This window comes from Eptesicus fuscus, chromosome 13, assembly GCF_027574615.1.
Source record: "Eptesicus fuscus isolate TK198812 chromosome 13, DD_ASM_mEF_20220401, whole genome shotgun sequence".
Taxonomy (NCBI): Eukaryota; Metazoa; Chordata; class Mammalia; order Chiroptera; family Vespertilionidae; genus Eptesicus; species Eptesicus fuscus.
Genome location: NC_072485.1, coordinates 15,607,166 through 15,634,541, shown reverse-complemented (window position 1 = coordinate 15,634,541; position 27,376 = coordinate 15,607,166). Strand labels below are relative to the sequence as shown.

The following is a 27,376-nucleotide window of genomic DNA, read 5'->3' as shown; positions in this document are numbered from 1 at the left end:
TGATGGCCTATTTTGAAAATCCAGTTCCTAGTGACTCCCACGCCAAAGACAATCTGTGGGACACAGAACTCCAGTTAAAGGAAAGCAGACATGTTCTGTGGTGCATCCCTCAGTAAGCTCGGCGGCACTCGTATGACCCCCACACCATGCCCCCGTCTTCTTTGGTCCATGGAGAAGGGTCCTGAAGGGCAGAGGCATCTGACCCCTCGTCTGGGGAGAGGGGCACTGCCTTGGGTGGTAGGTCGTTGGACACCGCGGTGAAGGGGGCGAAGGGATATGGGGGAGGGGTGGGGTACCCTGGTGTGTGGTACAGATCCTCCAGTGCATGCAACGAATAAGACTGAGCCCCAGCCAGGGGAGGCCCCCAGCTTGGGCTCCGGTGCTGGGCAGTGCTCCCCGACTCCAGCTGGGAGAGGCAACTCGTGTTGGGTGGCAAGGTCTGCAGGGCGTCGGTGGGCACAGGGTCGAGCTGGCTGAGACCATCCGGCACTGTCTGCTCCCAGGAGTCTCTCTGAGGAGAATGGAAAGGTCACCAGGGTTAGTCATTACATGAGACTCTGATGTGGACAGCCTTCCTCCCCAGCACGCGGTGCTGCTCAGAGAGGGCTTGGTGTCCTCCCTGTCTGGAAGCCACCTGACCCGCAGCCTTTCCCTCTGGGATTGACACAGCAGTGAAGTTGTAGTTTCCCTGTATGTAGTAAGATTCCTTTCCCAGACCACATTAAATGAGCGAAATGTGAGAATAAGAAAACCAACATTTATACTGTAGTTTGACATTTACAATGCACCATGTCTTGCATTCTTTTTGAGCTTCACAACAGTCAGGGTCCTAGAAAGCCCTTTCCACAGTGGGGAGTCGGGCAGCAGCTCCTGGAAGGAGTGGGCCCCTCAGCTACCAATGGGCATTTGAGTGGGCCGGGAAGGCCACCTGCCTTGCCGAGCAAAGAGGTGGGAATCGCATTGGCTCAGGATGGAAAGATTGTGAGTCCAATCATCTTCCATCCTGACACTAAGTTCAATCTTCCCATCCTGTGACACTTACTAGGTTCAGTCTTCTTTCCAACCTGTGACACTTAGTAGGTTCAATCTTTGCATCCTGTGACACTTACTAGGTCCAGTCTTTCCATCCTGACACTTACTAGGTTCCTGACTGAGCACTCACTTTGTTTATCTGTGAAATGAGGCTTTAACAACTATATCCTGGGATGTTGCAAAGAGTAAATGAACAAAGGCACAGAAAAGTTCCTGGCTGGAGTAGGTACTTAGTGATGTCCCCCCAATCTTCATCTAAAATCCCATTTTTAGAGAGATTCATTCCTTTGAGGTTGAAGGCTTCACTGTTTTCTCTAAGGAGGCTGTTGGTGTTCAGAGCTGCATGGACTCCCCTTTGGAAGGACAGACAAAGAACAGGTTCTAGAGGGTGAAGTGCTGTGGGAGGGGTGGGTTGGGGTGGGAAGCACAGTGGGATGCAGGTGGATGGTCTGAGGTGTAACTGCAGGGCCCTCCCCTTGCGCTGGGGGAGTAATGGGAGAACACCTGGCCAAGCCAGCAGAGTATTAGCAAAATGGATACAAAACCTATCTTGTTAGTCAGACCCATTCAGGCCTCAGGATAGACCCCTCCTGCTGACGTGGGTGGCGCGGATTTTTGAGGAAGGCCCCTTCGGAGAGTACCCTGGGGGGCATCTGTCCTGGCATCTCTGGGGGCAGGTTCAGGGCAGCCTCAGGGGTCTCCAGGGCGACCATACCCGGCTTCAGTCCTGTTGCCAAGCGCTTGGGCTCGCCGGACCGCCCAGCCCTGATCTCAGTCACCCCCTAAGGTGAAACAGCGGCATACTCACCAGCACGAAGTGTGTGGGGTCGCTGGGGAAGGGCGGTGGCAGGAGCGGTGGCAGGGGCGAGGCGCCGAACAGAGGGCCCGCGCTGGGGGTCAGGGCCTGCGGGCGGTGGTCCCCATAGGGCTCCGGGAAGTAGGAGTCTAGGAGGGCGGGGTGGCTCTGCCCGGCCGAGGACTCGCAGGGAAAGGGCCTGGCCACGCTGGAGGTGCACACATCGTTTGCAAATTGCTTGGTGCTGTGGAAGTCCGAGTCAGACAGGAAAGATCTTCGGACGCCGTAGTAGCCTGACATGACCGGTGAACCTGTTGCCAAATGAAAAGCAAACAAGCACACGTTTCCTCCTGGGAGAGTCAAGGCGTCTCTGGCACATGCTCCAGCACATGCTGCCATCAAGGCCGCATTTAGATAGATACACGTCTCGAGCGTGTTAAGTATGGCCACATCACCTCTTTCATCTGGTCCAGACCAAATAATGATATGTTTAAAGTTCTCTCTCCTTCGCGGATGAGTTCAGTTTAGATGGTGCAATAACTATTGAATGGTTCACTCACGGAGTGTACATGTGTTGTGCACCTTCTATGTGTCAGGCACTGAGCTAGGGAGGGGCTGGGCCTAAAGAGATGAGAATAAGTTGGCGTTGACATTTTATCGGATGAAACATCTTTCCCACAGCTTCTGAGCTCTGTCCTCACACACACAGGACCATCCACAAGAGCCTGCATCTGGCATATTATCTGAGATTCAGTGTCTCTAGAAAAGGTGATACTCTGACCCCATCCCAATCCCCAGGGAGGTTGTATTCTTCCTCTAATCCTTTGTGTGTGTGTGTATAATCAATATATATTATTGATTTCAGAGAGGAAGGGAGAGAGAGAGAAAGATAGAAATATCAATGATGAGAGAGAATCACTGGTCGGTTGCCTCCTGCAGGCCTCCTACTAGGGATTGAGCCCGCAACCCTGGCATGTGCCTTTGACTGGAATCGAACCTGGGACCCTTCAGTCCGCAGGCGGACGTTCTATCCACTGAGCCAAACCAGCTAGGGCTACTGACTGACTTTTAACACCGTGTCTAGCACCCACCTGGCTTGCTTTGGAATGATATGGCTTCTGTGCAGTCAAGTTAGGGGAAAGACCACAAAAAAAATTGTCAGGCTTCGGGAGACTCGTGTTATTTGCTGCCCTCGTGTGGCCATAGTGTGGCCACTGCACGCTTGGGAAGAGAATCCCTGGCACAGTTTCTATGGGGGAAAACAGGGAGTAAAGGGAGAAGAAGCTGAAACTAAGAAGAGTCATATGTAAGGCTAAGGCGAGTGCAATGGACCCAGAAGGAAAAAGAGGTGTTTGCTAATGACTTTCTGATGCTGTAGCTCAGTTGCAGCAGGAAACATAATCACTGAGAACGTGTTCAGGGCATGGACTCAATCAGTTAAACTGTCCTGCTCATGGCGGATGTGATCCTATCGGCCAAGACCAACACCTGGAGGCCACAGAAGGGCTGAAGTGGGAAGAAGATGCAGATGCTTGACTTTCTTACTTCCCCCCAACCAGTGACCACTTCTGAGCTTTGACCCTGCCCACCCTGCCCACTCGTCTATAGGGAGAGAAGTCAGACTGTCCTTTGTATCGTGACTCAGTCATAGGTCACTCCACACACAGCACTTTGGCCTTGTCGCATGATGTGGCACTTCATGTTATGCTCACTACGCTCTCACCTGAGTTACAAACTCTTTCATACGAGTGCCCTGCGGGCAGAGCTTATGTTTTTTATACATTTTCTGTAAACACGTTATTTTATTACTGTGTTCAACAATTACATGTAAACTTACTCATTCATCCAGAAGCCCTTGTAGAAATGTATAGCACAATGCTACTTACTCCATTTTTATCTTAAAATTTATAGCCCCGCACTTCTAATTTGCTCATGAATTTGAAAGCTACAGTTAGGAGTTTTATTATAAGCACATTTCCTTGGGGGAGGGGGGGGAGGGGACCTGGAGCAAATGAAAATCAGAATCAATACCTAAGGTTCTGTTTCATACCACAAAGCTATATCCAAGGGAGTGGCTATGGCCCAGAACAGAATTAAGACTATGTACACGGGTCCCAGGGTCTTACGTTTATATTTCCAATCTTCAAATAAAAACAACCACAAAGAAAGACTCTCTGCTCTGTTAAGCATTTATTTTTTCTCCTTAAGAAGAGGAAGAATAATTTTAGGTGGTAAGAGAAGCTATGTAAGCTTTCCTTATATAAAAAGGAGCAGAATTCAGTGACAATAAAATGTGAATGGCAAACACAATAGAGACATTCAGACATGTGAACCTTCTGCTTACTCCTTTCCCTGTCCATCTCTGCAGGTTCCTAAAAATATCAACACTATGGCACTTCTGAGTTTGGGATCTGGAAAGAATGTGTGTGTGCACATATGAGAGTGCCCACTGCTGTCATCAGGAAGGCCCCCTCTGGGTCCCCATGGGGGCATTTAATGAGACATATGTATTTAAATGAAGACAAGACACTTAACTCAGTGCCTGACATATGGAGAGAACTCAATATATGCTCGTTTCCCATCTGCCCACAGGTCTCTCTCCTTGTGTGCTAAAGCAGGTGCATAATCCACCAGATCATGGTGCCAGAATGTTAGACCTTTTAAAGTTGTATCAAGAGCCTAAATGCCATTGCCTTTGCCCAATACGCTTCTGCTAGGCAGGTGATCCAAAGGCTGCCTGCAAGACAGCGTGAATTCTAAATTCAGGAAGGACTGAATTAGCTCTCTCTTCACTGATTTTATATTTTAAAAACAACTATTTTAAGGAAGCAACATTTAAAATGTGCTGTTGGACAGTTATAAAAGAACCAGGGCCCAGGTGTCCCATTGAAACTCAAAAGGGAATGGATGAATTGCTCGTTGAGCTGAAGTACTCACCTGGCACCTGGACAAATGGAGACGGAGAGGAACCAACGCTGCCCTGGAAGACAAAGACAGCGAGTGTTTTCTTCTTTAGTAGCACATTTGGATTTAAAGAAAAAAGGTCAGGGATATATTTTACAAACCTTATTTTCTGATAGGAAGGAGCACTGTTTAGGAGGCTAGATTGATGGGAGTCAACTGAGACTATGAATGTAAGCACTGGAGAACAAATTTTACAGGGGACAAAAAGAAACGAAAGTTTTAGACTCTGTAATCATGCCAAAAGGCACTAGCTAGATGAAATGGACTAATTTACCCTTTGCTTTTTACTGTTTGTATTAATATCATTCATCAAATCTCTATCAAGTACTAGAGGCACAGTGCACAAAATTCGTGCACGTGGGGGGGGGGGGAGGGGGGCGGTGTCCCTCAGCCCAGCCTGCAACCTCTCTAATCTTGGACCCCTTGAGGGATGACCCACCGCCCGTTTAGGCCTAAACGGGCAATTGGACATCCCTCTCACAATCCAGGACTGCTGGCTCACAACCGCTCACCTGCCTCTGCCTGATTGCCCCTAACTGCTTCTGCCTGCCAGCCTGATCACCCCTAACCCCTCCACTGCCAGCCTGATCAATGCCTAACTGCTCCCCAGCCGGCCCGATTGCCCCTAACTGCCCTCCCCTGCTGGCCTGGTCACCCCTAACTGCCCTGCCCTGCCAGTCTGGTTGCCCCTAAATGTCCTCCTCTGCAGGCCTGGTTGCCCCCAACTGCCCTCCCCTGCAGGCCTGGTCACCCCCAACTCCCCTCCCCTGCTGGCCCAGTCACCCCTAACTGCCCTCCCTGCTGGCCTGATTGCCCACAACAGCCCTCCCCTGCAGGCCTGCCCCCCCCCCAAATGTCCTCCCCTGCAGGCCTTGTCCCCCCCCAACTGCCCTCCCCTGCAGGCCTGGTCCCCCCAGCTGCCCTCCCAGCAGGCCTGGGTCCCCCCCAACTGCCCTCCCTTGCTGGCCTGGTCTCCTCCAACTGCCATCCTCTGCCAGCCTGGACACCCCCAAATGCCCACAACTGCCCTCTCCTGCCAACCATCTTGTGGTGGCCATCTTGTATCCACAGGGGGCAGCCATCTTTCACCACATGGGGGTGGCCATCTTGTGTCTTAGAGTGATGGTCAATTTGCATATCACTCTTTTATTAGATAGGATAGTATCTATCTATCTATCTATCTATCTATCATCTATCTATCTAATCATCAACCATCTATCTATCTCTACCTACCTGCATGGCATTTGGCTTCAACATTGAATTGCTACATTTTTACTATCTGCCCCCATGTAGAATCAAGTGCCACCAAGGGTGGGGACCCTGACTGTGACTTGTCTTCAGTGCCAGATCAGAGTGTGGTTCATAGTCAACACAATAAAAATACGTGGCATAAATACACAGTCCTCTAAACCACAGGTAGTGAGCATGGGAGGCTGGGGGATATTGTCAGTTGAATTATATGCCCCAAAAGATATATTGAAGTCCTAACACTCAGTACCTGTGAATATGACCTGATTTGGAAATAGAAACTTTGAAGATGTAGTAGTTAAAGTAAGATGAAATCATGCTGCATTGGGGTGGGCCCTAAATCCAACATGACTGGTGTCCCTTTAAGAAGAGGAGAGAGACACAGGCACAGAGGGGAGAAGCCATCTGAAGACAGAGGCAGACATTTGAGTGATACACCCTCAAGCTAAGGGACACAAGGATTGCCAGCAACCACCAGAGCCAGGAAGAGGCAAGGAGGGAGGCTCCCCTGGAGCCTTCAGGGGAAGCGGGTCCTGCTGACACCTCCATTTTGGACTTCTAGTCTCCAGAACTGTGAGACAATACATGTCTGGTGTTTTAAGCCACCACATTTGTGGCTTTGTTATTTGAGCCCTGGGGAACCAATACAAGGACTGACTGACGATGAAATAGATGAGTCGCTACAGTGTGAGAAGTGGCATGGTCTGGGGGAGATGTGGGAGGAAGGCACTTGAGCTGGAATTAGGGGTGGGGTGAGGAACACATCCTGGAGGAAGTGGTGCCTAAGCTAACCTCTGAAGGGAAGTGTTTCCAGGTGTACAGAGTCTTAAAACATACAAATGCCAATCTGGCTTTCAGATGCTCAGGGACAAAGTTAAGTGGAAAATGTAGCTGTTTTAAAAGTTGAATCCTCAGTATCCAGTTCTATGGATCTGAGCTCTTAGCCCTGACCCTCACAGTCCTGTAGACTCTCAAGTATGGGAGAGATTTTTATAGATAGTCTCATCCAACCACTCACTCAGTGCTGAAATCCCCTCCATGTTAACACTGCATGCAGTTAGCTTCTAGCGATAAAGAAATCTGCTGGGAGTGATTGATGGAGAACTTATATGTATATATGCATAACCCATGGACACAGACAGTAATGTGGTGAAGGCCTGGGAGGAGTGGGTGTGGGGTGGGAGTGAAGGTCTATAGGGGGAGGAGTACATGCTGTTTGATGGGTGTAAATACTTATTGTCTCCTCAGCATCTGTCAGCCATTCTCTTAGCCAGGCTCTGCCTCTAGCCTCTACGGAAAGCATGGATAAAGCTCAGTCCATGCTGCAATCAATAAAATATATATTTTGACTTCTCTGCTGTAAAAGCTTTTGACTTCTCTGCTGTAAAAGCTTTCCTAGCTTTCCCTCCACCACCAAGCCTCAGAATCTTCTTACACTCCTTCTTCTTCCGCCCAGGTGTAATTCTTACTGTGGAATTCCCAGCACCATATTCTCTCCAATCCAATTTTAATACCTGAGGACTCTACAAAGGTTTTACAATTTGAGTGTAGTTTATTTTATTTATTATATGCTAAAAATAAGCCTCTTGTGTTCATTTTTCCTGTATAATTTTGCCTCCTCCCTGATGTGGAAATTAAACTCTGTCTCAATTCTTTATGGTTACCCATAAAACGTTACCTTGTATATTTATCAAAGACTACAAAGAATATCTTAAACCTCTCACCGACAGACAAGATCCTTAGAACATTAACTCTTACTACTGCTCTCTTAATTTATAGATGTACATTTTCTTTCATTTTAGCTAGTTTTTGTTGTTTTAAAATATAAATATATATATATATTTATTGATTACAGAGAGGAAGGGAGAGGGAAGGAGAGAGAGAGAAACATCAGTGATGAGGGAGAATCATTGATCAGCTGCCTCCTGCATGCCCCACACTGGGAATTGAGCCCCCAACCTGGGCATGTGCCCTGACTGAGAATCGAACCATGACCTCCCCCGGTTCATAGGTCAACACTCAACCACTGAGCCACGTCAGCTTGGCTTAGCTAGTTTGTTTTTTATTAAACTTATACAAATTAGGCATTGTAATTATTATCATTTTATCTGCTTGCTCTTTTTCCAGACTTTTCCCCTAGATTCATTTTTCCTTCTTCTAAACTAAAACTTTAGAACATTCCTTTTGTGGCATTGGTGATAAATTGTTTCAGTTTTATTTACCTGAGAATATTATTTCTTTGGCCCTTGTATTTGAAATATAATATTGCTGTGTTCGCAACTATAACTTTTTAAAAAATATATATTTTATTGATTTTTTTGCAGAGAGGAAGGGAGAGGGATAGAGAGTTAGAAACATCGATGAGAGAGAAACATCCATCAGCTGCCTCCTGCACACCCCCTACTGGGGATGTGCCCACAACCAAGGTACATGCCCTTGACCTGGAATTGAACCTGGGACCCTTCAGTCCACAGGCCGACGCTCTATACACTGAGCCAAACCGGTTAGGGCCACAACTATAACTTTATAGTTATTCTTCTGCTGGCACATACAACTCCATGACTGGCTTCCATGATTGCTGTTGAGAAGTTTGTTACGAACCTCACAGCTATTCTTTGTGACTATTTTTCATTTCTTTCTGAGTGATTTTTAATACACTCCTCTGTCTTTAAGATTTTTCAAGTTCACCTCATTTTATCTAGAAGTATATTTTTAAAAACCTGTCCTGCTTGGTATAGGATGTGCTTCATGTGTCTGAGGATTTATGTTTTTCATAAGTTCTGGAAAAGTTTCATCCATTCTCTCTTTAGATAGTGCCTTGTCTGTATTACCATTATCCCCTCCTTCTGGGACCCTTGTTTAGATGAATGTTAAACCTTTTACTTTTATCCTCTGTATCTCTTAACCACTCCTTACTTTATACTCAAGATTCTCCGTTCTATTTTCGGTATAGATTAGTATAGAGCTCTTCAAATCTACATCCAGCTCACTTATTCTTTCTTCAACTGTAGTTAACTTTCTGTTTAACTCATATATTGAGTTTTAAAAATGTATTAATGATTACATTTTTTTCATTTCTATAAATTCAATTTGAATTTATATGCTTGGTAATTTTTAAGTCTTTTGTTGAGTGTTCATTATTTATTAAGTTATTATATACTTTGTATCTGGTAATTCTAATACCTGAAAGTTCTGGGAATTTAAATTCATTGTTTATGCTGATTCTTATTCTTAGTGTTATGTTTACTTAAGCATTTGGTGATCTTTGATTGAAACTCATATCTGGGTAATCTGAATCTGTGAAAATTCAGGGTCCTAAATTGAGGCTGCTTTCCTCCAAAAAGATGTATGTTTACATTTCTTGGGAGCCAGCTCTCTTCCAGGTTTCCCAAATTAATCCTGGAGTCCCAGGTTGAGCCCGTCAAACTTGGCAACAGCTCAAGGACCAGTCTTCACATGTAAAGCTACTTTGGACACCCGTCCTCAGGGTAGCCTGTCTTTTGGTGTAATCGTTTTCTCAACATTCCATCTTAATTTCTGCTCAAACCTTTCCCAGACCTCCTATGTCAACCCTACCCACCACCAGACCCAGCTTTGGAGATTTCCATTGCTTCCTGCCAGGTCAATTGTGTTTCATGAAGGATCCAGTTTTATGTGGGTGAGATCTCCCACCCCAGACCATCCATCTGCCTGAAACAAAATGGAATCCCTAAACATTAAAACTAACTATTCCTAATTTTTTCACAGCACAAAGGCTTTTATTTTTCTGTGACTTTCAACAGTTTTTACCACTTATAGTAATTTCATAAACGTACTGTTAAATACACGGCCAAATGTATCATCTGCATTATTTCATTTAATTATCACAACAACCCCAGGGAGAATAACCCAAGCTCCCCTGCAGGCTGTGCTAGTGGTGGGTGGGATCAAATAAAAACCTTTTGCTTTCTAAACATTTTTAGCTCAAAAATAAAAATAGGAAAGCATCATAGTTAAAAATGTTTTTAAGTATAAAAGAGATTGAGGACATCTAAGAGAGATTAATTATATAACTATCTAAAAGCTCACCAAAATGATCAAGTAGGATTTCTACTTCCTGTCTGGTACCTATTTATCAATCATATCCTTAGTCTTTCAATGAATATTCTATTTTTGGAGGGTCATCTTTATGGAGGAATAATTTACATATAGTAAAATTAACAAATTGTAAGTATACAATTTGATGAATGACAAATTTGATAAACTCTTGGGACCCACCACCAAAATCATGACATAAAACATTTCCATAAATTTATTTTATAGCTATAATTAGTGCTGCCCTCTGTATGGTAACCTGGGAAATATTTAGAGGGATAAATATAAAAAGCAATGGTAACGTGTCACTTCACACCATCTCACAGGATATAGAAGAATCCTGAAGGGCCTGCTTGGGACTGGGAGGGATTTCACTGGACAGGTTTCAGAGATGGAACTTCCCCATCCCATTCCCAGATGTCAGAGGTTGAGTGAGAACAGCCTAAAACATGAGCCTTCAGCATGAGCACCAGTTGTCATTGCTCATGTGAAAGGAGAACTCATGCTCCTTTCTTACTTGTTTAAGATATAACACTCAACATGTTGCCACTCACCATGTGAATCCTCTAGAAATAATATTAATATCGAAGAGCCCATAATTTTTGACCAAACGAGATGGTATATAATTTTTATTTTGCATATTGCAAACAACAGGATCTTGCAATGCCAGATACCCAAATTTAGAGGTTTATATTTGAATGAAATTTGCCAGTGTGCAACTTCCTGTAGCTAACACACAGCTGCCCCCAAAGCCCTCCCATGAAAATGAGTTAATTTGAACTAATACGTCACCAAGGTAGTAAAGTGATAAGACTTTCCCTTGAGCACATTTATAGTCCATTTTTATGACCCTATAATATTTTTAGGTGCCAACCTAGAAGAAGGAACACATTGAAAGGAAGAGATCTCTGACTAGCGTAAGACATTTCACACTACCGTACAATATTATTTTGAAAATTCTAACTATAAAGTTTAGAAAGTATTTCTTTAAACTTGAAGATAGTGCACCCTAACTGGTTTGTCTCAGTGGATAGAGCATCAGCCTGCGGACTGAAGGGTCCCAGGTTAGATTTCGGTCAAGGGCATGTACCTTGGTTGTGGGCACATCCCCAGTAGGGAGTGTGCAGGAGGCAGCTGATCAATGATTCTCTCTCATCGATGTTTCTAACTCTCTATCCCTCTCCCTTCCTCTCTGTAAAAAATCAATAAAATATATTAAAAAAAGAGATGGATTTAAATTTGAAGGTAGTGCTATTAATGCTGAAACAATAATAATCATAGCCACTTGTGAATAAATTCCTTTTCAAGGAATATACAGTTCATATATTTAATTACTCATTGTCATTATATTGATGGTTGGGAGAGAGGTGGAACAGATGATGTTATACTGAACATTTTTAAAACTGTATGTCACTATCTGAATTTAGATCCACCATAGGTCATGATTTTCCTCCAACTCTGAAATGAATGGAAAGTTAATGTAAGACAGTCAGCTTTTATATGGGTACCTGTGTTAGGTAGAAATACCTTCCTCCTCAAGAAGAAAATGGGCAGAGAGAATTAGATGCCTGAGCTATTGTGACAAATATGAAGTAGATCTTGGGTATTCTGATTGGTGCAAAATCTTATACAGTGACTGAACTATACCAAGTCTGTTCTAATAAATTTTGCTGTTTTGCAAAGTTTGAAACAGGTTTTGATTTTTGGACCACTTATCTTGAGTTCTATAGTAATTTAATCATAAATTAGAAAAGTATTGCATAATGAATAGAAACTACAGTTATAAGCACCTATCATGTGTCCAGTGTTTTATATAATCTTATTTCATTCTAAGGTAGTCATTGTCCTCTCGGGTTTACAAAGAGGAAAGCACAGAGAAGTTAAGTAATTGTGTCTCAAATCATCCAACTAGTAAATTACAAAACTGGGATTTAAACTCAACTTCTCTGACTGCTTCCGCAATCTCTCAATGACACAACCAGCAGGTTCTCTGCACTAGCCCTTCCATGAAACCACAGATGTTTACTGGGTACAAGGCACAGTGCTGAATGTGGCAGGTGCTAGGGAAAAAAATGCAACCGAACAGCTTAGATTAGGTTCCACTCAGAGACACAAGCCATGTGTGGTAGAATAAATGTGGCCACAGTTTCTTTGCAGTTCCTCCCATCATGAAGTGAAGTCTACCAACCTACCCCTTTGACTCTGGGTTGGTTTTGTGACTTGCTTTACTAATAGAATGTGACAGAGGTGATGTTGGATGAGATTGAGAATCTAAGCTTCAAGAGGATTTGCAGCTTTTATCTTTGCTCGCTTTTATTTATTTATTTATTTATTTCTCACTTGAGGATATTTTCCATTGATTTTTAGAGAGAGTAGAAGGGAGGAAGGGATGAGAGAGAGAGAGAGAGAGAGAGAGAGAGAGAGAGAGAGAGAGAGAGAGAGAGAGAGAGAGAGAGATGTGAGAAAGACACACCGATTGGTTGCGTCCCGCATGCACCCAGACCAAGGCTGGGAATTGAACCTGCAAACCAGGTACCCCAGGTATGTGCCCTTGACTGGGAATCGAACCTGGGACCCTTTGGTGCACTGGCCAATGTTGTAGGCACTGAGCCACACTGGCCCGGGCTACCTTTGCTTGCTTCAAATGCTGCCTTCCAACTTCCTCTTAAGAAAGTCACTTGAGCCTCCTGGATGTTGAGTGACAGCGTGGAAGTGAATCCAGGCCCTCCTGCTGACAGCTAGCATATTCCAGACATGTGAAGGAGCTATGTTGGACTTTAGCTAAACACAGCTGCATGAGTGAGGCCTGGGGAAGCTGGCAGAGAAACTTCCAGCACACCCACAGAAATGTGAGAAACCAGAACAATTATTATCAATTACTAAGGTTCCAGTGGGTTCTCAGATAACTGTTACAGACATATCCAGGAAATCGTAGATCATGGGTCAGGTACATGGTCCATGCTCTACATACTGTAGAAGTCGAAAGGGGAGAAATCAACTGGCTGAGGATTTGGACACTGAAGGATGAGAGGATGCAGAAAGGAGAAAGGGATCCCAGCCACAAGGGATTTTGTGAACCAAGCACACAGGTGGGAAAGCACACCCACCTATCATTCTTTAAGAGATTATAAGCAAGTTGGCTTGTCAGGAGCAGAAGTTTCACTGAATTGATTAAATAAAAATGTATTGTGTGCCTACTACGTAACAGGATTGTGGTAATTTCCAGGAGTACAGAGAGGAGTAAGGTGTGGATCCTGTTCTTAGGGAGCGTGTCATTCCATAAGGAGCACAGTTACGTAAGTATATGTAAATAAAAACGAGGGTTGAAAGGACTCGTATTTCATGAATACTTCATGCTAGACTCTGAGTCAAACACTTTACATATATTAATGTGTGTTTCACCCTTTTTTACTAACAACTAACATTTGTGTGTTTTACATGCTTTGCACTAACCGAGATGATTTATACATGCATTATCTCATCAAATCTGTACCATTAACCAATGAAATAGATTGTTGTAAGTTGTCATCTCTAGATTATATATTAGAAAACTAATAAATAGTACCAGGTATAATGAACTTTTCCAAGGTCACAAAGCTAGTAAGTGACACAAGATGGATTCCAATCTAGATTGATTATAACCATGATTTAGTGTAGATAGGGGTGAGGGGGTGGGTGGAGGTAAGAATCAAGGGAGGGAGAGAGGTGGGCTGCTGTCTTGAGGGAAGGTGACTGAACGCATCATACTATAGATGATATTTGAGCCTAGTTTTGAAGGATGAAAGGAAACGAATAAGCAGATAGAATAAGTGGTGTTATAGCTGGGGACCAGAGCGATGCTCGAATGTGTGGACAGCAAGTCACAGATATGAATGTGTGCAGGAAGTGTGCAGACAGAAAAGCTGAGGAGAAGTTACAGTGAGGTGGAGAAGCTAGGCCAGAAAGAACCTTTTAACCATGCCAAGGAACTTGGTCTTTGTCTGGTAGCAGGCAATGTCCCTGACAAGTTTTTAGCAGTGTGGACATGGTGACAGCGGCATTCTAAGTAATTTAATTTGATGCTGAAAATGATAGGTCAGGGATGGTTTGGGGGTGAGTTTTAAGTGATTTGCTTAAGGCTTTCAAATGTATAGAGGTAAAATGAAAACTAAAAGACATTTAAATTTTCTCTTGGGGAAAGGAATTTACTGTGAAAACATCAGTGTATGCCCTTTGTAATAGTGCATGTAAATATCTAACATTGATTTCAATCTTCATTAACTTGTTGGTGCAGCAACTTAATTTCATTATAATACAACTAGAGGCCCGATGTATGACATTTGTGCAAGAGTAGGCCTTCCTTCTCCTGGCTGCCATCACCGGCTTCCTTCCCTCTGGCACCTAGGACCCGGGCTTCCCTTGCAGCCCCAGCTTTGTCTGGAAGGTCATCCGGAAGGACATCTGACCTAATTAGCATATTACGCTTTTATTATTATAGATAACATAACAAAATTCTGGAAGATTGTACATGAAACTCAGAGTGGTGAGCTCTGGGAAGTAGGAGGGGATGAGTGGGGGCAGAAGGTTGGTAGACTTCTACTGTTTACTTTATACTTTCTACTGTTTGAAATTTTACCATGCATCACTTTTGTAATTAAAACAACTAGCTAATAAAAGCTAAAAATATATAATTTAGGTTTTATATCTTTATCATAAATCACAATTTCCTAATAAAACAATGATTCCAAATGTCTGAAATTTCTGGTACATGAACTATTTTATATCCTTTGGAAAGCTAATGCAGTTACAGAATTCCAACTCTCTGACAACTTCTTGAAATTTTGCTGTAAAACTCTCCTGCTTGGCACAAAATTATGCCCAGACTGTCTCTGTGAGGAAGTGATTTCTGTTGCCTAAGTTACAAAAAGAAACACATTTTTTTTTTTTTTTTATCCCTGGGCCTTCATGTGCCTTTGGATGCTTTTTGCATTTCTGTAGCTAGATTAGAACAAGAACCACGGTGATGCACGTTGGTAGGTGGTCCTGTACGCTTTGGCCAGAACTGAATCTGCAGACTGCAGCCCCGCCCACGGACTTGCCTTGGCTCTTGTGCTGCAAAACCTGGCTGTTTTTGAGAGCTGTGCAAAAGAATTCACCACCAGGAAATATTTTGAATTTCATGACATTAAAAAAAATGACAGAACCAATAGAGCAGCTGAAAAAATAAGTTGCTTGCAAAAGGTTCGCCTTTATTATTATTTTAAAATTTTTCTGCAATTGTGAAGGAGCAGGTGGTTGGGTACAGAACACAGAGAGCCCTGGAAATGTGGTTTAGTTCTCTAAATAGGGCAGGATAGTGGGCTAATTAAAGTCAGACAATGGGCCACTCTGAAAGCCTTAGATAAAGCATCCATTCAAATGAATAGCACAGATATAATGTGTACCTCTGCATTCAAACATTGGCATTTTGAGTTTATAAGGCATTGCCTACTCAGAATTTTTTTTTTGTGTGTGTGTGTGTTTTAGGTTCTTTCTAGGTTCATGAAGGGAGTAAGTTGGCAATGTTAGCAAGCAATATGCAAAGCACTGTGCTACGGGAATGAGCAAAAAGTGTACCAGGGTAAACATTGATTCCCTTTATCAATAGCCTTGCAAATGTTACAGATAAATGGATCCCTCCTCTGGCAATTCAGAAAAAAAAAAAGTAGGAAGGGCAAATGAGATGGACTTATTAGTGAAAAAGCATCATTTCCCTAAGAGATTTAGTAACTAAACACAAAGAGTGAAGGTACTGCTAAAAATAAGAAAAAGAAAAATCTATACCCAGCAAAGCAAGACATGCTGGGCCATGTGATGGCCATTGGCTGTACCCAGGTAAGCGTGAAAATCTCACCAAAGCGGGAACACATTGTAGCATGGGTTCAATTTATGAGTCTTGAAGAGATGATAAATGGTTTTTATGGTAAATTTTAAGAAATCAGAGGAGAGCATGAATATTTATTGCGATAGCAGTGGTACAGGCATTTTTTGTACTCACATGTCCTCAGAGCTTGGGATGCCTGCTAACCAGAAATTGAATATAACATGTGTGTGCTCTGTTCTTAGCTTTGTTAGTACAGGGATGTCTGCAATGGCTGTGATTTCTCCCTTGAATTTATGTATGGACAACTCCCTACATTTAAGGCATGGATAATCAGTTAGTTTATTTACATCAGTTTATTTATTCTGCTTCTTTCAGCCTTCTTATTGTTGTTTAGCACCACCATTAGACTAGCACACTATATACATTGTCCAAGTTTTAGCAGGGTTCAAATTTTAATTTTGATTAAAATTAAATTTTGATATTAGTATATATGTAGGCTTTCATATGTCTTTTGTATGGAATACAAAATGTTGGCTTTGTACTTAAGAATCCATTGGTGGTCCCCATCTCCTCATCTTTTCTCATACTTTCATAAGAAGGGAAGAGCATAAAGGTATTACCCTCCCCTTTCGTTCATGGCTATTGCAATATTAAGAATATGCATATGATTAGTTAGTGTAAAAAACTATGAGAGAATGCTCAGTACCACAGAGGTTGGGAGAGCATCTAGGAGGTGGATCACCAGAGACAGCAGGTAAAAGCTATCAGCTCTATGCTTTATTGGGCTCAGGGATCTCTTCCAACCCTCAGAGGGATGTGCCTTCTGCCTTTGCAGTGGGAGAAGTGACATTCTATACCCAGTCCCAGGAGTGAGCCATGGGATACCAGTCTCCCAGGTCAGCTTGAAAATACTCAGAAAATAAATCTCCCCTCATTAAAAGGCATAGCAGAAAAAGTCAGCGCCAAATGAGTTGGGTGCGGTAGGCCCTGGAGAACTCTAGGAGGATAGCAAAGAGGCCTCTAGAAGGTCAGTGTAGTAGGTTTTCCTCTTTTACAGAAAAGGCCGGGTGCCATGGAGAGCCCAAGAGATTAGGGGTCCAGCGTGGTGGGGAATGACAGAGAGGAACTGTATTTTGAAAGCAGGTTCTGGATGGCACTAGAGAATAGTTCTAGAGAGAACTATGAACTTGCATGTAGATGTCTGAGTATCATAGGAAAGAAAGGCTTTGGTTCTGATTTGAGCTGGGTGTGGCATCACCTGAGCAGCCTGCAGAATCACTACAGGGCGGGCAGGGAGACAGACATGAGGTGGAGAGGGGGCGAGTCATGATTGCGGCCATCAGGTATGGAATGTGAAGAATCAGGTGAGCACTGAGCAGGGGGGCTAAGCAAAGTGGTTATTCCAAAGCCAGTCCTGCCTTGGGTCCAAATCTAAGCTTCACTGCTTTCTATGAGGCTTAGTTTCCACATCCGAAAACAGGAGTGTCACCCTCTCAAGACTGTTGGGCTTCTTGTTGATAAATGAGATGTATTTAGAACTGCATAAATGAAAATATTTGTAAAGTCCCGATTAGGAACCCAGCAGTAAAGGATGGCTGTTATTATTGATGTTCTTTGTACCTCAGAGAGAATTGAAGTGATGGAAGGGGACCCAGGATTAGTCTTTCTTGGAAGAATAAGAGAGTTCAGCTTAGCCTTGGAGATTGGGGGTAGAGGTGCCAGTGGATGGAATATGTTCTGAGGTTGGGGAAACTATCAAGTAAGGATGAGAAAGAACTGTACCCAGTGGGGAGAAGAGGAAACACTGTAAGTACCAGTCCCACCCCATCTACACCACTCATAAGATTATAAGATTTTTTGTCATTGAGGAAACGTGGGTTCAAAAAAATAACATTATTTAAGTCAACAAATTGGCAGCAAATCCTGATCAAAAGGTTAAGACTTTTATTTTCTTCTTCCTGCCATTTGAAGTTGGAGTTTCATGAAAACGCCATGATTGGGAAGTACAATACTTTGTTTGTTACCCCAGACTGGTTAAGTCTTTGGGTATTGACAACTGCAGAATGAGAGCAGTTGGATTTACAGCATATTAATGAAATGCACCAAGTGGGAGCTTCGGTTCTAGCCATCTTGTCTTTCAGAATGGACGAGGGTGAAATTGCTGAGTCAGAATACAAAATAAAGTTGCTAACTGTGGCTTCTACTGTTTCATTCCTCACTGTGAATCGATTTTTCCAACCTAAAAAGTCATCCAGTGGCCTTTCTATTGGCTTGACCTATTATATTATGTTAGAATCTATAGTAATGGAAACAGGAGTATCTAACTGCAAAGACTGCTATTCAGAGCTGGCCACAGTCTTGTGGATATCTACCTATGTGCAGCAGACTTTCCCTGTGGTATTATCAAGTGCTTCCATATTCCAGGGACTGTAAACACCATGAAAGTGGCCATTTATTGAGCACTTACAACATGACATGTACCAGCTGTACCAGGAGCTTTGTATACATTATCTAATTTCATTTTCATGGCCACTTTATGGTGGTATCACTATCCCCAATGACACAGGAGAAAACTGAGGCCCAGAGAAGTTAGACCACTTTCACACATTATTAGTACAATCAGATCTTCAGTCTGTCTGTCTCCTAAATATAAACTCTTCACCATTCTATCACACTGCCATTCCTCTTGGCTGGAGACTCCAAAAGGAACAAATAGAAATAGAAAGACATTAGCCAGTTGGAGGGAGGGGTTTAAACAAACAGTCATAATGCAATGTAATAAGTATTTTAGCAGATAGATATGCTGGAGTCTCTGGGAGTAGAGGGAGAGTCTGGGAGACCTTAGCAGGCAAGACTAGCACTGAATTTGGAAGGGTCATGTACCAGGTCAGGTCTCTCAACCTTCTCTTTCAGTTCATCCCGCAGACCAAATTAGTCCACCCACCTCATATCACAGAGTGCCTCCTCTCCGGCTAGACCACCCTGTTTGGACTTCATTCCTCCTCACTGCTCACTTGAGCTATCTCCTTCTTTCAAAGCCTAGGTCAAGGTTCATCTTCCTCTGAGAAGTCTTTTTCATGTATAATTCCTTCTCCCACAGCTGGACTTCAGGTCACTCGATCTTACATCACTTTGAATTCTAAAGTTATTTGCAGTAATTAATAGCAAAAACGTCGATTGAACACATACTATGTGCCAAGCCCTTAACAAAAATTAAATATAACTCTTATGATAACCTTGCAAGGCAGATATTGCCTTCCTTCAACAGCAAGATCAAGTCATTGTGCAGTTGGCAAATGGCAGATCTGGGATTTGAATTCATATCATCTGGATCCTGAGCCCAAACTCTTCCCCCAACTATGCTGTCCATGTCATAGATGGTGAACTTCAGGCACCCTGAGTGCTGTAGGTTCCCAGACAAATGAGTGATCTCAAGCATCAGCTCAAAGATGCTTCAACTTGGCTATGAGTTAGTTCTCAGAGACTCAGATCTATTTAAAATCCTAAACAGTGGGAAACATTTGAAACATGAATAACAATAATAAAGAAGATAAAGAAATAGGATGAACTCTGAAAAGTTTTACTATTAAAATTGATTACTGTGCCCTAACTGGTTTGGCTCAGTGGATAGAGCTTCGGCCTTCAGACTCAAGTGTCCCAGGTTCGATTCTGGTCAAGGGCATGTACCTTGGTTGTGGGCACATACCCAGTAGGAGTGTGCAGGAGGCAGCTGATCGATGTTTCTCTCTCATCAGTGTTTCTAACTCTCTATCCCTCTCCCTTCCTCTCTGTAAAAATATCAATAAAATATATTTTAAAAAATGAATACTGAAATGGGAGAGATGCAACTGTCAACTTTTAGAGAGAAGCTCAGAGAGAAGAGAAAAGTTGCCTGAGACCACCATAGCCAGAGGAGTGGTTCAAACAGATTGAGGAAGGGGTAATTTCTCATGTCTTGGGTGTATTTTCCAAAGCTTTAGGGAAATCAAAGAAACTTTGGGATGCTGCAATATACAGTTCCCAATTGTGTATTTTTTTATTTTTTACATTTCTCAAGAAGTCCAAATGCAAATCACAGATATGCACATCACAATGTTTACATTCGGTGGTGACTGAAGTGTGCCTGTGATTGGTACCATAAAACAGCAGCTGGATATTAAACTAAACAAACCTCTATTAGCAGCCCTGATAGAAAGACAGACAGTTATTAGGCATGGAACTAGGCAATACACATCTGTTCCACAGTTAGAGTTTATCCACTTCTCAACAAGAGCAAACACTTTCAACTGCTCTATGCCATAAATGCAGTATATGGCACCCATTTGCCGTCTGTTCCTCCAAATTTCCCCACCAGTATGTATGATTGTCATCTTCTTTCTGTGTGTGCATTGATTTCCTTCCAAAAATAGGAAAGATTTTAATCAAAGTGCCCAGCCGACAATATGGACTGATCTTATATGTTCTTGATGGGGAGATTTCAGCAGCTCATATAAATGTAAGGATTTGGGAAAATATAGAAAAAGGAAATAATTATTAGTAATTGTGATTTGGAAAGTAAACACTTGAGACTGGTATAAAAGAATCATGCCAAGTGGAGATAGTTAAATTTTGGCCTGTAAATGTATAATATGTATAATTCAAGGCTGATAGAATATAAATATGTTTTCCACTTGGGATATATCTCTTCAATATTTTCCTCAGTTCAGACCTTCCAAAACAACTAGAAATCTTCACTTATTTTTCCTTATGTTTATGTAGAATATTAAGTTAAAATAACTTTCATAGCTATTCCCTTATTGTTCCTCACTGTAATATTCTGATAAATGAGCAAAGAATGAGCTATTAGTGTGTCCATAAACAAACAAAAATAAATAAATAAAAATTGAGCATCAGCTCATGATTCTCAGGCTCATTTATTTTTTGTTAATCCTCACCTGAGGATATTTTTTCCATTGATTTTTTTTTTTTTTTTTTTTTTAGAAAGAGTGGAAGGGGGCGAGCAGGGGAGAGGGAGAGAGAGAGAGAGAGAGAGAGAGACCTCAATATGAGAGAGACACATAGATTGGTTGCATCTTGCCTGTGCCCCGACTAGGGCCAGAAATTGAACCAGCAACCTAAGTACATGGCCTCAACCAGGAATCGAACTCAAGACCTTCCAGTGCATGGGCCAATGCTCTAACCACTGAGCATGCTGCCTGGGCCCCAGGCACATTTTAATCTCCCCCAGCTGCATTGTATTTCCCCTTTCCATGACATAATTTGAATTCCAAACTGATTTTAATTTTCTGCTCAGCAAGTTTAAAAAGTTTCACCTCATGCCAGCTATTATATATCCAATGATTTTAAATGAGTGTTTTGATACTTTATGAAAAACTTGATTAGAAAGCTCAATAGCCTGGAAGTTGTTCACTGAATTTCAAATCAAAATTAAAAGTGGTGGTGATTAGGCTTAGTGCTTCTTTTTCTTGTTATTCCTTTTCCCCCTTTACTATAAGTAACTGAGAGTTCACTGAATTTTGTGACATTATTAAAATCTCTCAATGATTAGCCTTTATGGATCTCAATGAAAATAGTTTTTAATTGAAAAAAAAAATGCAACCTGAACCTACATCAAAATTCTAATATATATATTTTTTGGTACTACATGTTGGTGAATGGCTCATATCTTAAATATTCTGGTAGAAGATTAGCAGTGTAGTAAGGAATAACAGAAAAATTTGAGAGAGAAAGAGAAAAGCCATTATTTAAAAGCAGATATCCCCAGTAACAGTGTGAAACCACATGATTGTGGCTGCAGTGTACGGCAGTGGTTTTAAGTACAGTCTTTGGTGAAAATGTGTTTTTTTTTGTTTTTAAAAAATGGTCATCTTTTTTTTTTTTTTTTTTTTTTTATGGAAGGGGCTTTTCCCCCCTTTGATTCCTCCTGCAAAGATGTAAAAAACATTTCATGGTATCACAAACAGAAGCTCTTAGGGAAATTGCGGTAAAGCTGGATCAATACAACCTGTGTAAACTTGTCAGAGTGCTGGCCCGAAGAGCAGAGCAGCAATTTGGACTTTAAGTAGGAACTTCTAAAGGATACTTATCAGGGGACACAGTTCCATAATATATGTGTATTAGCTTCCTCGGGCTACTGGTAAAAAATTACCACAAGCTGGGTGTTTAAAAAGACTGAAATGTATTCTTTCACAGTTCTGGAGGACAGAAGTTCAAATGAAGGTGTCAGCAGCACTGTCCTCCCTATAGGGCTCAAGGGGAGAATGGTCCAGATTTTGATGGCTGTCTGCATTCCTTGACTTGTGGTTGCATGACTCCAGCCTCTGCCTTTGTCATCACATCCCTTCTGTCTCTTTTGTGTGTCTCCTCCTTCGTGTGTGTGTGTGTCTCTCTCAAACTCATTCTTACAAGGATATACGTGATTGTGTTTAGGGCCCACCTGGTAATACAGGGTTTTACCTTTCAAGATCCTTAACTTAATTACTTATTTTGCCCCATGAGGCAACATTCACAGGTGACAGGGATATGACATGGGATATTTTGGGAACTATCTCTGGCCTGACACAGTATGTATGGTAGGACCTCCCATCTCCTTAAGTTAAGCCTTTGGCTGGTTATAATCTACCTTGTCAGTAGCGAATTTTGAACATATGTAAGGATGGCTTCCCTATCTGAAATGATTCAAGATATCTGACTCATTGTCACCTAGTGCATTGGTAAGAGAAATAGAAGGCAGTCTTAGTATTACCCATGCAATTAGAGCCCCCAAATGCCTGCCAGTAATGTGATTCTCCATGATTCCTGTTCTTAGATTTCATTTGCAACAGGGACAGAAACAGGTCATCAAGAGTGGATTATTACTGAATACAACATCCCTTTTGGGATATACAGATGTTCTAGAATAGTGGTGGAGAAGATGAAAAATGAGCAAGTAGACAATGAAATCAATATATGAAGGCACTTAAAGTTCAAAGTTTATATGCATTTAACTACCCAAATTTGAAAGGTCATTGAAGTGAAGATAAGAATAAGATGCTAGCATTGAGACATTGGGAATGTGTATAAATGAGGTTAAGGCTGAGTTCATACATCCCCGCGCTTATGCCAAAGAATAAATGCATAGTCAGAGCTGGTTTGCACTTTTCTAGTCCTAGAAGTTCTTTTTACATAAATATATTTTTTTGAGTTTCCATTACCTTTGTTTGCATGTACTATGGCTTGAAAGTTTATGTCCTCCCCAAATTCATATGTTGAAATCCTAATGCCCAATGAGATGATATTATGAGGTGGGAGCCTTTGGGGTGATTAGATCATGAAAACAGAGCCCTCAGGCATGGGAGTAGTGCCTTTATAAGAGACCCAAGAGCTCCCCAGACCCCATGTGAGAACATAGGGAGATGTCTACTCCCCAGAAGAGGGCCTTCAAAAATGAGACCATGATCTTAGACTTGCAGCCTCCAAACTGTGAGAAATGTTTGCTGTTTAAGCTACCCTGTTTGTGGTATCTTGTTATAGCAGCTGAAATGGACAAAGACAGCATGAGTCAGAGATTTTTCTATTCTCCACATCGATCTTTTCCTTGAAAGGAATATGGAACTAGAAGTCAGAAAACCTGCCACTTGCTAACTGTAGAATAAAAATAATAAATTCCCTTCTCTTGTTCTCAACTTTTTAATCTCGAAAATGGGAAACCATGTAAATCTCAATATCACAGAATTAATGTGTCTATCAAATGAGATAACACATAAGGAAATGTACTTTAAAAAGACCTTATGTAAACAGTGTTATAGTCTTTATATCACATGGCCATGCTGCCTGGTGTTTTGTCTTTAGCATTCAGTCCAGTGCTTGGTTATATTGTCTTGTATATTTTTAAGTGGATAAGTATTTTTCCTTTCCACCAGGTTATTTCGTGTTTAATGGCACAGACCATGTATTATGAATTTCTTGTAGTTATTTTCACTATAACATGTTCAATGTCACTGGGCCAATAACAGTAGTTCAACAAGTTCTTATCTGGGTAAAGATAAGAACTATGGCTGTGGTGTGTGAGGCTTCGATGCTTGCTCCTTGCTCCATGGTAAAGTTCTCAAGGTCTGATGTGTAAAGATGCACCCAAGGAACTTAACAATGACCATTCCTTGGCTCCAGCCAAATAACTCTATGTTAGTAGACATGGTAAAAGGACCAGGAATCTTCATTCTCATAAAATAATATAGTTTATTATTAGTTATGTTCATATTGTTATAGCTCTCAAAAAGTAACATCAACAAATAAAGAAAACACTATTTGATAGTCAGATATTGAACAAGAAGTGATGTTAGGTCATTTTTAAAAGAAAAATATATTACCATTTGGTCTTTTTATGTAACTCTGTTGGGTACAGGGCCTTATCATTTGTATATAGATACTAGAGGCCCAGTGCACAAAATTTGTGCACAGAGGGTGGGAGGGGTCCCTCAGCCCAGCCTGCACCCTCTTGCAATCCAGGACTGCTGACTCCTAACTGCTTGCCTGCCTGCCTGATCACCCCTAATTGCCTCTGCCTCAGCCCCCATGGCTTTGTCTGGAAAGACATTTGGAATGGTGTCTGGAAGGTTGTTCAGCTATCCAGTCTAATTAGCATATTATGCTTTTATTATTATAGTTTGGTGACAATGCCAATGAGTGAGTTACCTCCTCACTCACACTGGGAAGATACAATATCTGCTCCTTGACTATGGTGTTATCTTCACTGTGATCTTTATCTTCCCAATTGACAGTTTGCCTGTAACTTTTATCATGTTGCACAATTTTAGCTAGAGTTGTGGCCAAGCAATTTACAGTAATTCCATGAAGCTGTGGTTCATTTAGAGTAGATGCTGGATTCTCTCTCTCTCTCTCTCTCTCTCTCTCTCTCTCTCTCTCTCTCTCTCTCTCTCTCTCTCTTTTTCTCTCTTTCTCTCTCTCTCTCTCTCTCTCTCTCTCTCTCTCTCTCTCTCTCTCTCCTCTCTCTCTCTCTCTCTCCTCTAGATTGGTATGGATAGTTTTAACACACGCCCTACACACCCCAGATGATTCTAAGCAGGCGCTATGAGAAACACTGCACTAGGAGCAGACAAGAAGCCAATTAGTTCGATTTCTCTTTGTCAGCTAAGCCCCATTTGTTGAACTAGAAGAGAGGAGATGGTTTAAAAGAAAGGGGGGCAGAAAATGTGGATGGGAGGAAATAGAATCTGGGGTTGCTCATTTAAGACATGTCCTAGAGATTTGATTTTGGAGCAGTGTTGGACATGGCGCTGACATTCAGAGCAGACACACTGGGAGACCAGTGCCAACTGTGTGCCAGCCCCTGGGTGAGGTGCTGTCCATGCTTGCTCAGTTATTCCTGGTCATCTGCTCTGTGTCCTGCACCCAGCAATCCCTGACAGATCTTGATATTTATGTTGTTGTATTTTACCTAATAGATAATGATTATATTCTGTCTTGATAGCCAAATACTTTTCCATTCTTGAATCATTTTTTTTTTTTTTGAGAATTAGTGCCACTACTTAAACATTTTAGGCACAGAGCATAGCTATTTATGGATACACAGTTGGGAGATAAGGGTGTTAGACTTAAGATGTCTCCTACTAGGATTTTTCTTTAAACTTTTTATTAAATGTATTGGGGTGACTTGGTTAATAAACTTATATAGGTTTCAAATGTACAATTCTATAATACATCATTTGCATATTATAGTGTGTGTTTACCATCCAACCTCAGACCTCCTTCAGTTAGCATCTGTTTGATCCCCTTTATCTTTTATTACCCCCTCACCCCCATTCTCCTTGGTAACTACCGTAATGTTGTCTGTGTCTATGAGTTTTTGTTTGTTCGTTGACTTGTTGCTTTCATTTTTATATCCCACATATGAATGAAATCATACGGTTCTTGACTTTTTCTGTTTGACTTATTTCTATTAACATGGTATTCTCAAGATGCATCTATGTTGTTGCAAGCAGCAGTATTTCATCTTTTCTTATGGCTGAGTCCTACTAGGATTTTAAAATCTGACTTTGCATGTTACAGAGAGGATTCTTCTAAGTTGTCTCTATCAGGCTTAGAATAACATGTGATTATTTTCACCAACTGAGCCTTTGTTGGTTCATGATGGGTTGGGCAGGGGGTTGAAAAGGCAGAGCACAGTTTCCTCTCACTGCGGCCAGCTGCAGTAGTCAGCCAAACAGTGAGCAGAGCTCTTGAAATAGCTTGACAGATGTGCCATGGTGTTAATAATAGTAATTATACTGTAAGTGCGAGTAGAAGGAAAGATTTTCAATGGAAAATATCAGACTCAAGAGGTGAGAGGTTGCTGTGTAAATAAAGGAAGAGGGGAGATAACTAATCTTAATATAAGACTTAACCCCTTCCCCCCCACCCAAAAAAAAAGAAGACTTCAGAATGTATGAGACTTACATTAAATCTTGAGTTACTTGTCTGCTTGGATCGTTTTTCTGCCAGCAGATCTTTGACTGTGTGCTTCACTCTCACGCCTTGATATACGCGTTTGCTGTAGTCTCCTGGGACTTAAGCAGATGGAATGGTAACAATCAAATGTGGGTGGAGGAATCAGGTTAACAACTAGAGGGATGTATTCAGAGCTGATGATTGTAATGCTGTTTTCTTGTTAGAATGATAGAATTGAATCTGAAGTGGCTTCACAGAGGTCATCTAGTCCCATTTCCTGGCCCTCAATGGAAACCCAACCAAGCTCTGATTAAGTGGAAGAAACACTATTCCAATTTCTACACAACAACTCTTCAAAGTGTCTTCTTATTTGTACTCCGGTTTGCCAAGATCTACTTAAGGAAGACTTAAAATTTATGCTTTAATAACAAGATCAAGGGTTAGATACAACTACATGGTGCAAAGTTGGATTTGCATGATTCAGATTACAGAGGGAAAGTGTTTCTGCTGGCTCACATTCCTACCTGCTGTGGGTGAGCAGATCAATTGGACTGTTTCAGGAAGATTATGTTCTTTTTTTGTTGTTGTTAATCCTCACCCCAGGATATTATTCCCATTGATTTTTAGAGAGAGTGGAAGGGAGGGAGGAGAGAGAAAGCCACATCAATTGGTGCCTCCTACACACACACTGATCAGAGACTGCAACCCATGTACGTGTACTTGACTGGGAATCAAAACAGTGATCATCTGATGAGCAGACCTATGTTCCAGCCACTGAGAAACACCAGGCTAAGGCAGGAAGATTATATTATTAAGGAGAAAGTCATTTGTTTCTGTTCACTGTACTAATTTATGTATTTTTTATTTTTGAAAATACAGTTATACACCATCAGGAGTTGCTGCTTTGAAACTAGTCCAAGGATCAGGGAAGTGTCATTCATTCATTTAAAAATATTTATTGAGCACTTACCACATGTCCTTATCAACCATATCAT

The 27,376-nt window shown here is 41.9% G+C and overlaps 1 protein-coding gene across 1 annotated transcript; it reads right to left on the bottom strand.

Annotated features, from left to right (window-relative positions):
- Positions 1 to 109: 109 nt before the first annotated feature.
- On the bottom strand, positions 110 to 27,376 carry POU2AF2 (POU class 2 homeobox associating factor 2). Its single transcript, XM_054725048.1, has 5 exons — positions 27,352 to 27,376; positions 26,391 to 26,500; positions 4,766 to 4,808; positions 1,841 to 2,139; positions 110 to 511 (listed from the first exon to the last, which is right to left on the bottom strand). The coding sequence occupies exons 1-5, from the start codon at positions 27,374 to 27,376 to the stop codon at positions 110 to 112; spliced, it is 879 nt and encodes a 292-aa protein (XP_054581023.1).

Excerpts from the sequence above, each read along its gene's own strand:
- POU2AF2 (XM_054725048.1), bottom strand. The coding sequence starts at position 27,376 with ATGATATGGTTGATAAGGACATGTG. Across the intron at positions 26,501-27,351 it reads ATGGTTGATAAGGACATGTG|TCCCAGGAGACTACAGCAAA; the intron begins GTAAGTGCTCAA and ends CATCTGCTTAAG. Across the intron at positions 512-1,840 it reads ACCCCACACACTTCGTGCTG|AGAGACTCCTGGGAGCAGAC; the intron begins GTGAGTATGCCG and ends CATTCTCCTCAG.